The 17,139-nt window shown below is 46.1% G+C and overlaps 1 protein-coding gene across 1 annotated transcript in view; it reads right to left on the bottom strand.

Annotated features, from left to right (window-relative positions):
* Positions 1–17,139, bottom strand: part of Alk (ALK receptor tyrosine kinase) — a 703,407-nt gene that overhangs the window by 65,951 nt on the left and 620,317 nt on the right. The window contains exons 10-11 of the mRNA XM_060364669.1: positions 16,883–16,977; positions 16,600–16,728 (exon numbers count right to left, since the gene is read on the bottom strand). Coding sequence (XP_060220652.1) covers positions 16,600–16,728; positions 16,883–16,977 — 224 coding nt within the window. The remainder of the gene's footprint in view (positions 1–16,599; positions 16,729–16,882; positions 16,978–17,139) is intronic.

The raw sequence follows: 17,139 nt of genomic DNA, 5'->3' as shown, positions 1-17,139 counted from the left end.
CGGTCATATATGTGCACTGGTATGGACACATCCAGATGGGCCAGATGTGCATACACTGCCTGAGCTCATATGAGCATTTTCCATTTCGCCTTATTACATCTGTAGAGTTTTCTCCACATTGAGAATCATATTCCTCGATCATATGGTAATGGACTTTGAATATGCAGTAATTATTAATTTATCTGTCCTTACTTACAGAGGGATGATATTTATGTGATTGCTACCATCATTAATATAAACACTGGAGCAGTTCAGCTTTTTAAAAAATTATGTCTCACTATTGCTCATAGTTAAAAAATTAACTTGTGTTTATGTGTGTGCAGGTTCACACAGAGGCCACTAGAGGGCATAAGATCCCCAGGTGGTTGTGAGGTGCTCAGTTCAAGTGCTCTTAACCACGGAACCATCTCTCCAGACCTCTTGTAGGTTTTATGCATCTCCCTTAACCAGGCAGTCCTCTTTCCTTTCAACCCCTTACTAGTATTATTTCTGTAGTTACTGTATATTTACTGTGCATATTCTTCCTCATTTTGAATTTCTTCAGTTATTCTTATTGTCTGAATCACAGTTTTAAGTTGATTTTATAGAAACAGGAAGAGGAAAAGATATGTGTGAGTATAGGAGGGAGGGTGTGGGGATAGGGAAGGAGGCATGGAAGAAAAACCAAACCACTTGGCATTTGAAAAATGCCATAATGAAACCCAAGCCTTTGTAACAGTAAAGAATAGTTGAGGCACAAGATATATATATATATATATATATATATATATATATATATATATAGTCTTTTGCCCTAAGGCCTATCAACATGCTTCCTTACTTTCTTATGATATGACATGTTAGTATTTTTTTAAAGCTAATAATCCAATTTTCCTTTTCGGTGGACAAAAGAATCCTTTCTTTAAGACCAGAAATTTTGCAAGAATGGCTTTGGCGTTGCTCAGTCTGGATCAGCCTCACACACGCAGTGCACCCCTTAAATGAGCAGCGGTCTCTTTTCCTGGAGACTTCAGGCATTTTCATGCTCAGTGCCTCACCCCTCCTGGGCTTTCTTCTTCTGGTGCTGCTGGGATCTCTGACCAGGTCTTCTCTGTCTGTTTATGTTGCTTCTCATCCTTCTGATTTTCAAGAAGCCATCTTTCAGCTTTCTATGTCTGAGCAAGGAATGAACTGTTTTTTGTGACTTCACATTCCATGTCAGTATTTCACTTTGGAAACATGTTTTAATCCCTCCCTGAGGCTTGACATCTGAATCCTGAGCTTTTCTGAAGAGGGCCTGTTAATATGTCATTTTCTTATACCTCGTGTCATTGACTAAGTATCTTGGCTCCTTTTGAAATTGAATCACACAGTTGCGACTTACTCCAGCACTGAGTTGTCTTTCTTTTGTTCTCTTTGCTTCTCTCCCCTTCAGTGGTAATCCTGGAACTTTCTTGCTACACATTTCAGAGTTTTCCCAAACCATCAGGCTCAGGGGTTTCTCCTCGAGTCCTCTCCATGACGATGTGGCAAGGACATGCAGCTGGCTCTCTGCGGCTTCTGCTTTCCCCCTTGTACTGAGGAATTCTCCTACTTTTTGTCTAGTGTTCTTCTCTACTCCATATTTATTTCGGCCCCAGATGTTTCTTCTTATCATGGATGCTTTCCTGTGAAGCAGAGGCAAGGAGGCCACATCACACTGGCTCTTTCAGAGTTTACCTTGTACCTCTGTTCTCACAGCACCTTCAACTCAGCTCATTCCTTGTCTCGGCAGCTGCTCTCAGCTCAGCCTTCTGCCATTTCCTCTCCTTTCTCTAGCACCCATGCTACCACGCAGATCTGGGTGCTAAAACAAGGTAATGTTCTGTCTCCATTCACTCCTATTTTGAGGCTCTTGGAAGAGAACTAATTTATCATCATTTTGTTGGTTGAAGGTTTCGGGGTTTGATTTAAATTCTGTTTTTCTGTAAGGATTTAGAGAGATTGGGGGGGGGAGAGCCCTACACATCAAACAAAGTATGCCCTCAACGCCATCACTGCCTTTCCCCAGAATCTTTTGAAACAAACAAACAAACAAACAAACAAACAAACAAGACACAGCAACACAGTGCATGTGCTGGGATCAGCCCTTTGGTGCACCTTCCTTGTCTGAACCCTTGCCTACATCTCTGCCCTCTGGCAGCAGGTTTTCTATTTTGCCTCAGGGATATCTCCAAAAAGCTTATCTTTGAACCTGCTGCTATGTCATGTTTTTCCTTTTTTGGAAACTCCACACTAAGTACAATTTAGCCGTGGCTTGGCAAGGCCACCTAAGTTTTATGAATTGTTCAGAGCTATCTGACCTTTCACTAAATGGTCCTAGGTACAAATATTTCATATGGATTTGTTTTTCTTCTTTCTCTCTCTCTCTTCCTTTCTTCTCAGAACTTCAGTGCATTCTCCTGTGTTTTGTTTTATTTTGTATCCAATACTGAGGGTGTGGGAGGGGGCCTCTACCTTGCATGGTTAAACTGTAGGGCCCCTGACTTTTCATCTCAGAGTTTTGGAAATTACTTCCACTTTGTTTTTCATATTTAGTGGGTGGGTGGGAAACACTGGAAGTCTAACTCCAGATGAGAGGGTGTTTCCATGGTTCTGAGCCAGCAGGGTTGGGAATGCCGCTAGGCCTTCAGCCTCGGCATATTTAATTATCGTGCATTTGAACAGCATCTCCATCCTCGAATAAGCCTCAGCTTGCAATCATGTTAGGCCGATAGAAAAGGAAGGAAGGGGGATTGTTGCTCTCACCTCATAAGATAACGAATCATGTGAAAAGTTAAACAAGAAGCCTGGGATGACAGAGTGAGCCTGAGGCCTCGTGGAGTGAGGAGGGGCGGAGCTGCCCTTTCCCTCTCACTCACGGTTTCTGGGTGGATTCCCATTGCTGTTGTTTCGTTAGCTTTCATGGAAATAATTTGTTTGTGCATACATATGGTGCCTCATATTCTTACATGCTTGTATGCACACCTATGCCATTATATGCATGTATCTGTATTCATTGCCCCAGACACCCCCACTCCTATTCATTCACACAAAGCTCTCAGGCTATGGCTCTCTTGCTCTTTGATAGTGGAGGCTTTACCTGGCAAGAGCTGTGGTGACACCAGCACCTGGTTTGCTCTGTGCTCTCACATGAGATCTCATTGGACCTTTGCTCCACGTGAAGTTCCTCTAGACAGGTGAGATGGCTAGTCATACTGAAGTATCCTGGGACAGAGGCCAGAGGCCCAAATTCCCTGCTGCTGGGAGGCGAGCACCGCTCCTTAGAGAAGGACCTCCCATCAGCAGGCAGCCAGTCAGGGCTATTGAGATAAAAGCTGCTCTCAGGACTGAATTACCCTAAACAGTTCCGACACCCAGCAATCTGCAGGAGCTTAATGGCGCCTGTGATGGCTGCTGCTTTGTGTTCTCAGCTCCCTGAGGGAAACACAGTCACACATGGGAGAAGAGAAAGGTCACTGGGAAAAACAACCTCCCCCCCCCAAAAAAAAAATCAACTCACTATTCTGAAAGCAGAGCTGTAAAAATTAAGTTAAGAGAGGCTTTGGGGCTAATTCAGTTATTCCCAAGCTGGCATCGGGCCAGAGCTGGGCTAATAAAGTATTTGATATTGACATGGGTGCCATGGACTCGGCCATCTGCAGGTTATACATAATGGATTTGGTGGCAAGGCTTAAGTGGAAAGTGATGGTGGCTCAAACACTGGCTCTGTCCCTACACAGACCAGTAGAACCCTGCTAAGTTCTTGAAAGACAAGACTTGATTGTTGTACCACCATCAGGGTACTGTCACTAGGATTCTCTGCCTCTCTGAGAGTGCTGTGTTGGAAGCCATGTCTTAACTACTTAGCACCCAGTGCTTTGCTGGTTGTGTGTCCCAGACTCATAGGTTACTGAAACCTTTCCAGCCTGGTGGGATGATGTCCCTTCTGGAGGATGGGCCGGTAGGTATAGATAGGCAGCCCGACTGATTTCAAGGTAGACACAAACCCAAAGAACAGAAAGTTCTGACTGCCAGGTCTGGGTCTCAGAGCCCTAAGACAGTTGGAAACCCACGAGAAAGTGAGGTACCCCAAAACTAAGAGTAGACAGGAAACCGATGGGAGAACATTAGGACCGAATGTTCAACCCAAAGAGAGACACGTTTGAGGCTGAGCAGCTGGAGGCAAGAAGAGAAGATGTGCTTTTGCTCTCGCTCCTGCCTGCACTGCAAGTACTCTGACTGGAACTGCCAAGGCCATGTTAGAATTATGAGGCAACAAGCATGAGGAAAAAGCCAGGGGCCACAGAGATGTGAGGCTGGCTATCACCAGGTGCTGAACTAACAGCACTTACAGGCTCTCTGAATAGACATCAACAGTTATCTATGATGCCATTTTTATTGTACTTTCTTTCTATTTTAAATTTTAATGGGTCCTGGCTTGATTTAAGCAGAGTATCCTAGATCAAGGCCTCCTACTCACTTGCAACAAAAACACCACGGACCTGAGGGTCTTGCTACAAATACAAGGCTTCAAACAGTAACATCGACAAAATGAGACAAGGTTCTTAAGTCTTCCTTAGCTACTGGCCCATGGCTTCCTTGGTGGACAAAACAGCCATCAGAGACAGCCCACTGTCCTAGATTGCTCAGAAAGGTTCCTCCTTTGTTCCTATTCACCTTCTGCTGTGTCTTGGCACATGTCATGGTCAAGACCTATAGGCCTTATGAGTGGCTGGTTCATATGTTTGGCTATGTACAAGTCTATGTACACTTGGCATGAGTGTGTACCAGGGTAGAGGCAGGATCCTACCCCCTTTCAGTCATGGCAGTAAACAAAATAGCTTCTAGGAAGCAAGTAGATATACTGTTAGAACCTGGTCAATAGACTGACTTTCATTATTCTAAGCCTAAGCAGAAACTAAGAGCCAAAAGTCCTTCCCTAGGCCACATGCCTAGCCATAAAGCCTAGGACCCCAAAGCATTTTCCTCATACCCTTGAAGCACCCTGAAATTTTCTTACTCGGTATTTCACTGTCACAACACGTGTGCACACACCACAGTATCTGCCGCGGTTGCTTCTGTCCTTTAGCCTGCTTCCTTTCCTCCTTAGCATGTCACTGTTGGAAAAGACGAAATCTGGACACTAGTACAGTCTGGCTAGAGTTGGGTTAAGTCTATTCTGTTCACGGCCTTACATCCAGAGCCTAAAATAGTGCTAGACACAAAGAGCATGGTACATGGATCTTTGTGAAATGAAACCCAAAATGTAAACAAAACACAACAGAAAGAAGCGAGCAGGCCACACCCTTGCTCCCACTCTCACTGAGTAGCTGAGAAGGAGAGGCCATGAACACGGAAGGGTCCTAGCCTTTTGGCTCTTAGCTTTCGTTTAAGTGTATAGTATAGAGGTTGGTTAACTGCACAAGCTCTGATAGTATATCTATATGCTTGTTAGAAGCTTTGTTTATTGCCCAGGACTGAAAGGACCCCACCTTGCACCCCAGCATACACTCATACCAAGTGTACATACACTAACATACCACACATATATACACTCATACATCCCAAACATATACATAACTGAAATGCCATCTTTGAGAAAACCCTGCAGTATTAAACTTTAAGCAGGCGGACTTCTATTCACCCAGTGGTTGATGGACCGGATCAGTTGATGGGTAGAATGGACTCCTTAGAAGGATCAAAGTCACAGGGCTGCTTGAGAAGAAAGAAATAGTCCTCTTTCCTAGGTAGCTGGGCTAAATAATGTGGAGGCTTTGTTATCGATCCTCAGGCAGGTTGGTAGATAACCCAGAGCTCTGCCTTATTTTCTTTACACGCTAACATTAATCCCAGAGTATGATCATTAAACCTGCCAGTCACTTACTAAAACAATAATAATTAGATGAACACATTTGCTTTCACCTTCTTGTGAACTTACAGTCAATATTCACTCCTAAAAACAAATCAGGCCTTTCTGGCTCAGTCACCCGGGATTTGTTTGGAAAAAAAACAAAACAAAACAAATTCATGGAGAAGGTTCAGGAGTTGCCATGATTTCTAAGATCAGGACAAGTTTTGGAAGACTACAGACCCTCTGTCAATCAATATTGATGAGAAGGTTTATATGGGGCAATTCAGGACCCCTCACAAGACATCTACCCCTCCCCCTAAATAGATGTAATGCTTTTACTTGCAAACAGACAGTTGATTTAGTGGACTCTAAATGCATAAACCTGTCCCCTCTTGACTTAAAAAATGGTTAGATTTTAATGGTAAAAACCTAGAGTTTTCTTATAATTTTAGTAAAAGAAATAAAATGGAAAAATGCATGGACACAGAACACACACACACACACACACACACCCACCCACACACACACACACACATACTCATAGAGTATACAGCTCACAGGCATGAATTTGCCTAGTGGGTTTGGTTATACATTTTGATAACAAAGTTAACTGTATCACAATATTTCATATGAATATCTTGTTTTATATCCTTGATCGCCTGTTGGAAATGATCTTTCTTACTACAACAATCAGCTCTGAGAAAGATCCTTGGTTTTTAGGCCCCTTTGCCAGCCCACCGTCCTGGTGTCATGTGGCACTTAGGAGGTGCCTTGTGAAGAGTTAAATGCCCATGGAATGCATGGACACTTTCAGGACACAGCCTGGGAGTTCCATCAGTGGGCTCTCAGGATTTCCTGGTATACGTGTTCTATGCGTGAAAGCCACTGTTGGGGGACTTGAGCTTGTCTTCACCTGAGGTTCACACTTGTGTAACCCTCTGCCTTTGAGGGTGAGACCCTGAGCTCTTTTACCAATAAAGTATCCAAAGGTGATGGGATGCCATTTTCAAGATTACAACACTCTTTTAACATTCTTTTTTTCCCCTTCCATTTGGCTTTCCCTGCCCATACCACATCTGTAAGGAAGTAGGCTTCCAAGGTGAGCAAGCACTGATGGTGGTCTCTAGACAGGAAGTGGGGTTCTCAACCCCACTCTCCAGGAACTGTCAGGAGTCCTGTGGGCTTGGAGGTGACTCCTTCCCCAGTCAAGCTTTCAGATGAGATCTCAGCATCGCTGTGTGAGCTGGGCCTGGCTTCCTACTCACAGGCACTGATAAACAAATAATGTGTGCTATTTAAGGCTGATATATTCACAGCACTTTCCTTCAAAGTACTGGATCATCCCAAAGTCCCTGCCCACAGCAAGGTTTTTCTGTCTGTCTGTTCCCCTCAGGGAGGCCCTGATTGGGCTGAATTTTACTCCTCTCTCTTCTCTGTGCCTCAACAACCTTTAGGGCAGTTCTATCCTGTGTTTTTTTGTTTTTTGTTTTTTTCTCTTGGCAGGGGAGGGGCAAGCAGGAAGCCATCTTGGTGTTTGTCTTGGGTCTCAGTCTACCTCCTGACTCAGATGAATTGCAGAATACAATACTTTTCTGTAAAGGTCACTGAAGATTTAGTGTCACAAGAGCGGGACGCAGGGCTGGGCTCCAGGCTGAGGCAGCGAGTCTGGGAGGAAAATGATGATTAAAGCGGACTTCCTAAACAAGCGCTTACTGCGCACTGATGTAGGGCCTTTGTGTTCTGCCAGTCGTGAGCTAAATGATCTTAATCAAGGCATGCTGAGCCCAAAGCTCTTGGATCATTTATTGTCTTCCACTTATGTAACCTGTCACTGAAACAAATGTGGAAAACAATGTGTTTTCTCAAGGCCAGCTGGGAGAGAGAGGGTGGTGGCTCCTGTCCTCAGCTTGGGGCAGCGAAGGCCCTGATATTCCTTAGGTGTTTTGCCAGGAGGTCATAATTCCCCCATCCCAAAGCATGGGACTAGACCCTCACTGGAGTCTGTCAAGATGGTGTGTGTGTGTGTGTGGGGGGGCTTCTAAAGTGGCAGTATAAAGCCCTGCTCCTTTGCTCCCTCTTTCCTTTCCTTTTTCTTCTCCTTCTAACCACAAGGACTCACGTAGCCTAAGCTGGCCTCAAAATCACTCTATCACGGGGGATGCACTTGAATTGCCTATTCATCTCCTGCCTCCCAAATACTGCGATCACAGGCAAGTGCCACTCTGTGTGAGTTGGTTCAGGATAATTTGCGATGCACAATCTAGGGCAGGATGACATCAGAGCTGGAGAAGTGATGGGCCGCATGTCCTCATTCCAGATGGGAACAGAGTTTGCTATGGAGGCCTGTGTGGACCAGCTCTGGGTGGTAGAGTTTTCAAGAGCAGTGCTTGGCCTGCTCCCAGCCACAGGCCTTGGCACAGTGTAGGTCGCCAAAGCAGGCTTGATTCATTGCAAACACAGGCTCTTTCAGGATTGTGTTTCAGGAGAAGCAGTACTAAGTTGTGCACCGAATGCTCAACTGAATCCCCTGAATGGGAAAAGGAAACAGCCAATGAAACAAGCCTTCTGCCTTGATGCTGGTAGGCAGTTGAGTGGTATCTCAGATTGCTATGACAGGCAGGGGTGCTCTGTGGGATTGGCTTTGAAGTAAGCCGCCTTGATGTTGAACCTTGACTCTGTAGAGAGATGGTAGGTCATTCACCCTCTGACTCTCACTTTCCTCAGTCCTAGAATAGGAGAAGTAAGAAAGGCTCACTAGGGTTCAGACACTCTTCTAAGCCCTTGACTTGTATTAATTATGTGGTCCTTATAGAAAACCTGTGAGCTATTACTGCTAATAATATAAAAACGAATTTTTTGACTATGTTTGGTGCACATGTGTGCATATCTACCACACATGTTTGCATGTGTGGGTACATGTGTTTTTATGTGGTTGTGCCTGCACATTTGTCCACATGTGTGTGGACATCTGAGGGTGACATGGGATGCCTTCTTCAGCCTCTCTTTATATACTGAGGCAAGTGTGAAGCTCATACCTAGCTGGCTAGTCTGGCTGGCCAGCTTGGTCTTGGATTCCCCGTCTCTTACCTCCTCCAGCATTACATGTGAGCTGCCATACCTCTCCAGCTTTAATGTGGATTCTGGGGATCTGAACCTAGCAAGCTCTCTAGCTCCTAGATCTGTAAAAAACAGATGTGGCAGAAGGAGAAGGAGGTTGCCTAAAGTGGTCAGCATTGCTAGAATTTAGATCCAAGTGTTCTGTGCTTAAAAGCCATAGTATCTGGGGTCTAGGGAAGTGGTTCAGTCAGTAAAGTACTTGCCTAAGAAGCATAAGGAGATGAGTTCAGTCAGTAAAGTACTTGCCTAGGAAGCATAAGAAGATGAGTTCAGACCTTTAGAACCTGTGCTCACAAAAGCCATATGTGGTGGTACATGCCTGTACTGCCAGTGGCAGTGAGAGAGGAGGTGGAGACATGTGGATCTCTGTAAGTTCATGGGCCAGCTATCTTAGCCTATATGGCGAAGTTCCAGGCCAATGAGAGACCGTCTCTCAAAAAACAGTGGAAGGTGCCTGCACACTGACACCTGGGGTTGTCCTCTGACCTCCACACATGTTTACTGTGCAGTCATGAACCCAAACCCACAGGAACCCGAGATGCATGTACTCACATGTGCACACACACACTCTCTCTCTCTCTCTCTCTCTCTCTCTCTCTCTCTCTCTCTCTCTCTCCTCTCTCTCTCTCTCTCTCACACACACACACACAGGCATACACATATACACATACACTCACACACACATATACTCTCTCTCTCTCTTTCTCTTTCTCACACACACACACACACACACACACACACTCTTTCACACACACACACACTCTTTCACACACACACTCTTTCTCACACATACACACACACACACACACACACACACAGCACAATTGTGCAATATTTCTTTTTCAAGCACCATCCATCCTCAGAGGTTTTCAAGCATAAAATGGGAGAGACACTGCCTGGCCTTACTGTCTGCAGGTCTGTGCAGAATGGAAGCATGTGGGATACAAACAGTGAAATGGTGGGCCCTTGAGCCAGAGTTCAGAGCTCTAGAATATACTGAGAAGCTCTCTCTGGTAAGCAGGATGCTTTCAACCGTTCTTTAGTTTCATGCAATTACTGTTAGCACGACCCCTTCCTTGGTCACCAAGCAGACCCTTGGTCATTAAGAGTTGGCTACCTCCCCCGCCCCTGGGGGGTGTTGACTGGACCGCCAGCATGCAAAGCCACTTTCACTGATCGAAACTTGTTGATTTCAGTGATGAGGATCATGAATCACACATTAGTTCCACATCACCTCTCTCCCTGGAGCACAGCCACACTGGCTCCCGGGGAAGGAAGTCACACCCAAATGAAGAGTGACAAGTTAATTTGGAAGGTGCTAAATCTGTGCATCAATGAGAAGCCCCCGAGCCTTATTAAAACAGGTACTTTATACATAACAGCTACTATAATTATTCTAAATAGGTGATAATCTAAAACCAGAAGAAAAGAGAGAGAGAGAGAGAGAGAGAGAGGGCATACAGCACAGGATTCAAAAGCAGGGAAGTAGACCAGGAATGACTGAGTTGCAAGGTCTTTGAATGAATCGCACGGACTGTATCCGTGGCACCACGTCTGCCACCACTTAAAGAGTTCCTCCCCAACTGAGTGGGTGCTAGTGAGGGTGCAGCAGTGAAGATTGGGGTGCATGCGGGTATGCCAATGAGCTTCAGAGATCAGCCTTTTTGTGTGTGTGTGGGGAGGGTACCGTCTGCCTAGCGTGGAGTCTTATGTGTTAGTGGAAGAAGTGCATGTACTCTGTTTAAGCAAAACCAAATGCAGAAAATGGGGGGTTGTCTCTTAATAGCAAGATCTTTCTAGAAGACCTTTCCAACAAAGGGACCCTTCTAAGATCGCTTTATCCCAGCTTTGTTCTTCCAGGTTTTATAGGGCTTAGAAAAAAAAAATGTTACCTTTTATGTGAGTCTCAAGAAATAGATCTTTAGGCCACTTACACATGTGTAATTTAGCCAATCTCTGTAAACCTGAGTCTGTAAGGGGCCAGTATCATAGCATCAACAAGAGAGATAACCAGCCACGTAGCCCAGCGCAGCCCATGGCACCCAGTATTACACAAATAACAGTGGTTATTATTGCTGTATGATGCTAGGCCTTTGCTCATGAAAGATGGTACCCTGAAAGAGGCCCTATGCCTCTGACACTACCTCACTGCCTTCTCTAGGCTGCAGCCTCCCGTTTCTTTTAAACTTTGTTGCTAACGAGACATTCCCGAAGGGCTTGAGAGTGGTAGATTTTTAACCTCCCATTTCAGAGCTCCCACAGGGATGCAGGATCCCGGGAATATGTATTTTCAGTGGGCGGTACATATAGGCAGCCTCTCCTAGACAGGAGACCCTGACGAAGAGTCAGTGAGGGTGCTTCTAGAGTGGGGCAATTCCCCCAAGAATGTCCATGGTTAGGCGTTTTGGGAAAGCTGCTACCTATGGAGTTTCCCCAAGATTAGAATATGGGTGAGCGAGCCCTCTTGGTCTCCTGCTCTTGTCTTACGACATTCTCATGCCGTGGAACCCCCTGCCTCCCAAACTAGTGCCCGTGAAGAGCCATGGCTAAAGATGGGGGCTTGGCTTCTTTCCGGTCCTCAGCCTGCCATGGGGTTGTCTACAACACCAACAAGGGAAGAGGTAAAAGGATGCATTAGAACACCATTAAATATTCTTTCTTTATGAATGAGGCTAATCAGAAGGGAAACGATGCTTTGCTAATGAGGTGTGCAACTATAGTGTGCCCTTTGGCCCAGCCTATGGGTTCTGAGTACAGAAGGCTCTGAGGCATATAAAGACCCCCCCCACCAAGTGAGAAGCAGGTTCTGAAAGAGGAGCTGGGCCCAGAGAAGACTTCCTTCCAACAATGCCGTCATCCCCAGAAGGGCGTGCTTGGAACATAATGGCTCTAGCTACAAATTCTATTAACTCTGATAGTTGTTCTGAGTGAATGGATAATGCATTTAGCAGAAATAGACCCAATCAATTTATATGAAACATATCGAACTTTCTCATTGGAATTGGCATCTGTCCTTGAATCATAGGAGCATGTGTGGAAATGGACAGTCTGTTACCATGCCTTCCGGGCACATTAGCTCAGCCATGGGTTAATTGGAGAGAAGGGCGGTGGAAAACTATGGCTCCCTTAACCCACATCGCTTCAGCCCTGGAATCATAGAGCTGGAAATGGGAAGGGACTGGAATGATTTAAATCTTGACTCTCTCTCTCTCTCTCTCTGTGTGTGTGTGTGTATCTATGCATATGTGCGCATGCATGTTTGCATGTATGTTTGTATATGCCTGCACACATGTGTATGCTTGAGTGTGGAGAGATAGTTTTCTCTTAGGTGCCTTCCTTCCTGTTTCTTAAGACAGTCTCTAATTTGCCTGGAGATCACTGGCTTGATGTGGCTGGCTGACCAGCTAGCCCTAGTACTTTCCTAGCTTTTTAAAATGTAGGTTCTGGAGGTTAAACTCAGGTCATAGTGCCTTTGGGGTAAGCATTTTACCGAGCCATCTCCTCAGTTCCTCAAACCCTGACTTGTTAGAAACAGTGGGCTAACTGTTCCTGTTTGTGTTCATAAGAGCCTCTGCCCCCTGAAGCATCCCTGTGTGTTTGCTGCCATGCAGAGGCCACACAAATGCCCTGTGAAGCTGATCAGGCTAATACCTGGTTAGTGTGAATTGGCCAGGACAGAGCTTGGAGGTTCTGACTCCTAGAGTTCTTTCTAGGAACATGTAAGTATATATTTATATAAAAGATATAATTACATATATACAAAATCATCATCGTTATCATCAGCATCATTATTATATGCGTGTGTGTGTGTGTGTGTGTGTGTGTGAGTGTGTGTGTGTGTGTGTGCCCATGCTTGTGTGCAGGTCAGAGGTTAACTTTCAGCAGTTAGTTCTCTTCTTCCATCCTGAGGGTTTTCAGGGATCAAATGAAGGTCATCATGTTTGCACAAGAAGTGCTTTGCTGGCTGAACCATCTCACTGGCCCAGGCTTCTACAGTTTTTTTTTTTTTTCTGCCCTCTTTGTTCAAGATGCATACTTGGAAGTGGTAAGCAAACCCATGGCCAAATTTGGAAGAAGCAAGGTTGTAATTTTTTCTTTTTTTTTTTTTTTTTTTTTTTGTCAAGACTCCAAAATGGTGATACTGGGCTTCATTTGCTCCTGCCTCTGCCACATCTGAGCTCCTAGTAGAGGGGAGAGGGGTACAGGGCCTTGGGGCTTTCAAGTCTTCAACTGGACTTCTTAGGGAGGGAGAGTGGCCGAGCCTAATTGCACCTGCTCGGCTGCAGCATCATCTGTTACCACAGGGACAGAGACAGAGGTGGGGACAGAGACAGAGGTGGAGACGGAGAAAGGGACGTGGACAGAATTAGGGATGGAGGGAGGGTAGAGAAAGAGAAGAGCCTGACTCTGAAGTCCTAATTGCATTAGCCCAACCATTTGGTTAGCATAATTGCATGTGCAAAGCTGACAAACGTAATTTCCCAGGACTTAATACTCACCCCATTTTCTCCTCCATCTTCTTCATCTGATTAGCTAAAGTGACTCAGAGGCTTCCGAGAAAGCACCACCTGGTCAGGCTTTTCCCTGCCCCTGGGCTGGAGGCTTCCCCTGGCCAGTCAGTCTCCTGGAGTGAGCCTGAATGGCTTGTGGGGACATAAGGAGTTTGGGGAGCAGTGACAGTGATAGTTTTCTCGGGACCTGGTTTCATTTGTGTTTTCAGTTGCTCCTCGACTGACTGCCTGGAGGAGAGCTGAAATGCCACCCCCCCCCCTCCCCTGTTCCAACTCAGTGCAAACTGACAGCAGTGAACTTTGGAGAGAAAATCTTATTATCTTGTCGCCTTGATTCTTTGTCAGGGGGTTGGGCACTGACTGTTTACTGCTCACGCAGGGGCGCGGAGCTGGGACTGTCCCCCTACTTCCTTCCCACACAATGCTTCTCTCTGATTGGAGATCTCTCTACTGGCAGCGGCTGAGCCGATGAGAAGACTATAGATTCTGGGTTCACATCCTGGCCCTCCTTCCTAGCAGCCGTGGACTCATGGTCTTTCATTCCTCTTCCCTTCAATAGAAGTGACAGTAACTACCCCTGGGCTACTATAAGAGCAAGTTGACTTGTGAAAAAAAAAAGCCTAGCTCTGGGGCAGACATTGTCTGTTTTCCACTCCCTGCCCTTTCTCCTCTCCTCTCCCTTACCACCATCACTCTTTCCTCCCTTTCCCCCTTTCCTTTCCTTTCCCCGACTTTTCCCTCTCCTTCTGTCTTTCTCCTCCCACATCACTGTTCTGAGCTTGGATCAAGCCAGACATTGTGGACATGCCTTGCTGGTTTGCTAGCTGCTCTCCTACCCTGGACCTGAAGCATCAGAACATCCACTACTGCTCAGTCCCGTTAGTGCCATGGTACACACAGTTCAGGGAGGTACCAGGCCTGTGTATACACTGGGTGATTACTACTGAGTGGATGCTCCATGTCCTTGCCTTTCCAGGACCCCCTCTCCTCCCTCCTACTCCGGTTAACTCAATTGTCTACCTTTTCTTCCTCTTCCAGATCTTGAGTTCCTTGTGCTCCATCTTGGTGTTGTGTGTTCAGTGAATCTGAGCACAAAGTGGGTTGTAGAAGAGATGTACAAGGGCAGCAGTCAAGTCTGGATGTTAGCAAAGCGAGCCCTGAGCTAGGAAGGTCTGCTCTCCTTGACCCTAAGGCTAAATTCTGGGGACTCAGGAGACATGCCTGCAAACAGGGACCCTTGTACCAGAAATCTTACCCTCATACGATACCCTCTGTCCCCTCAACACACATTTAGAGGGATCTACACTGAGATGGGACAAGAGAGCCCAGTCAAGGTGGAGACAAATACCTCCTGCAATAGAGCACATGAGGGGAGCGTTGTGGGAGCAGAGACCCTTTTCTTTCTTCCTAAGCAGCTTCTGATGTGGCACTGGGTTCTTGGGGGGAAATAATGGCTCCTTATTCAGGGTCTTAGACCATTCCCAGGGAGCCTCAAGGCCACACTTAGACATCTTTGACTCAATACCCTCTTTTTCCCCTCTGACCTGGAGCCAGTTGCCTATCTTGTTCTGGGGTTATGTCACTCAGTAGGATATTCAGGTGTTCTAGCTGGAGTTTTCCTCAGGCCCTTAGGCAGCTGTTTGCTTCTAATTCTGTTTGGAGATGGCGGGGAATCATAGCAACCCTTGTCCAGCTCCCACATGATTTCATTTTGTCTGAGGAGCCAATAGGCCCTTCTTGATTATCCTTTTTGGGACAGTGAGAGTTATGTGGCAAGGAAACCAGAGTCGGACAAGGTGGACCACTGCTCCTTGGCAGCGCTGTAGCTGTTGACATCAGCGACGGGTCAAGCTTCCAGATGCCTGCCAACCAATCAGGAGACGTTTCTGGAGTCCCTGATGGTGGTGAGACCTGGGTGGAGGTTGCTGCCATGTTTATTTAGCACAGAGAATGAAAAGGTAGCCTTCCAGGTAGGCTATGGAACAGCTGGAAAGTTTTTGGAGGGCTTTAAAGATGAAAGGGGAGAAGGAAGGAGACATACACCCTTTTCCTCAGCTTGGTAACTGGCCAGATCAGATAGGGACCACTAAGGAGTAAGAGACAGTTTCAAGCAGCCTTCGTCTTTTTTTCCAAAAATGAAGCAAAACCAAAATTTAGCTAACGAGCAGAGAGCTAACAAATCTGGTGCCAAAACTACAAGCCTCTAATTACTTTGTACTTTGCATGGAACCAGGATTCTACCTTGTAAGTAGAAATTACAGATCTATCATCTATATGCTGTTATTCCAACCAAGATGTATACAACAGGATGTAGTGGACTAGGAGCTGTACCTGCTTCTCATGTGAGATGTGTCAGTTACCAACGTACCAAAGCCCTCAGGGGCTCTGTCAACCTCAGGGGCTCTTGGGTGAGGCCTAAGAACCAAGACCCCTGGTGTCTCTCTATTTCTGTGTTTCTCTCTCTGTCTGTCTCTCTGTGTGTCCATTCAGAGGCCAGAGGTTGACATCAGATGTCTTCTTTGACAACCCTACCTTATTTATTGATACAAGGCCTCTTACTTAATCTAGAGAGCACCCATTCAGCAAAACCAGCTACCCACCAAGCTACAATGATCCTCCTGGATCCATGGTCCCAGGGCTATGATTACAGGTGTTTGCCACTGTGATTGGCTTGTTACATGGGTACTAGGGATCTGAACTGGCTACTGGGGACTGGAGCTTGCATGTCAAGCACACTACAAATGTATCCCTTGGTCCCTAAAGGCGAAGCACAGGGTGGCATTAGACTCACCGTCTTCCTGCGTTCACCTCTACAGCATCTGCCCACTTGCGTGTGTCATAACAACTGGCCGTAGCTTGAGCCTCCCCATGTGTTTTCGGGTTCCCAGGTATAAAGTTGCTCTTTTGTATACTTCGAGTACTTTCTGTTGCTTAGGTGAAGAGAGACACACAGCTTCTTCTTGGGGTCTCACAGCAAAGGTGGTGATGCCTTTCCTGGAGACCAACTATTTTCTTTTAACCACAGGGCCCACCCCAGCCACAACACAAGCCATTCTGCCTTCTGCAGCAAGAAATGATGCTGCTGTTTAAATGTGTCAGCTGTGACAGAGTGACGCTTACCTGTAGGGTCGAAGATGGGAGTCGGTCCTGATATGTTTGCCCAAGATTTTGGCTCCTTGTGTGGGTTTTTCTCAAACAGATTTCGGGATTTGGGTGCTGCATTCGGGGTCACTTTATCCTCGCCACTGACTAGAACAGAGAATAGTTAAGGCTGAGTTAAACGGAGAGAGAGATGAGGTTACACTGAGGAAGGTAGGAGAGGCAAGATGGCTGAGACTGGAGGGTCTAGAGGTGTGAACATAGGTCACTGGGTTAAGGGAACAAAGTGCCAGGGTAAACTCACTGGTGAGGTAGCAGTCGAGGCTGATGGAGATGTTGTCAAATGCCACTGTTGCCCCAGATCCTGGACCCCACCACGTGACTATCTGCAGCCAGAACCTGTGTGATGTTAAGACGAATGTTGTGTTAGGAAGCGCTAGGGTAAGTCAAGTCTTGGCATTCAGTACATGCCAGCACATGCATATTGACCCATTTCATAGAAGTTTAGTTTGATTATCCTTACCTGATCCCAAAGCATGGGTGAGAGGACAGAGCTCAACT

This window comes from Meriones unguiculatus, chromosome 1 (genome assembly GCF_030254825.1).
Source record: "Meriones unguiculatus strain TT.TT164.6M chromosome 1, Bangor_MerUng_6.1, whole genome shotgun sequence".
Taxonomy (NCBI): domain Eukaryota; kingdom Metazoa; phylum Chordata; class Mammalia; order Rodentia; family Muridae; genus Meriones; species Meriones unguiculatus.
This window is presented reverse-complemented; position numbering and strand designations above follow the sequence as displayed.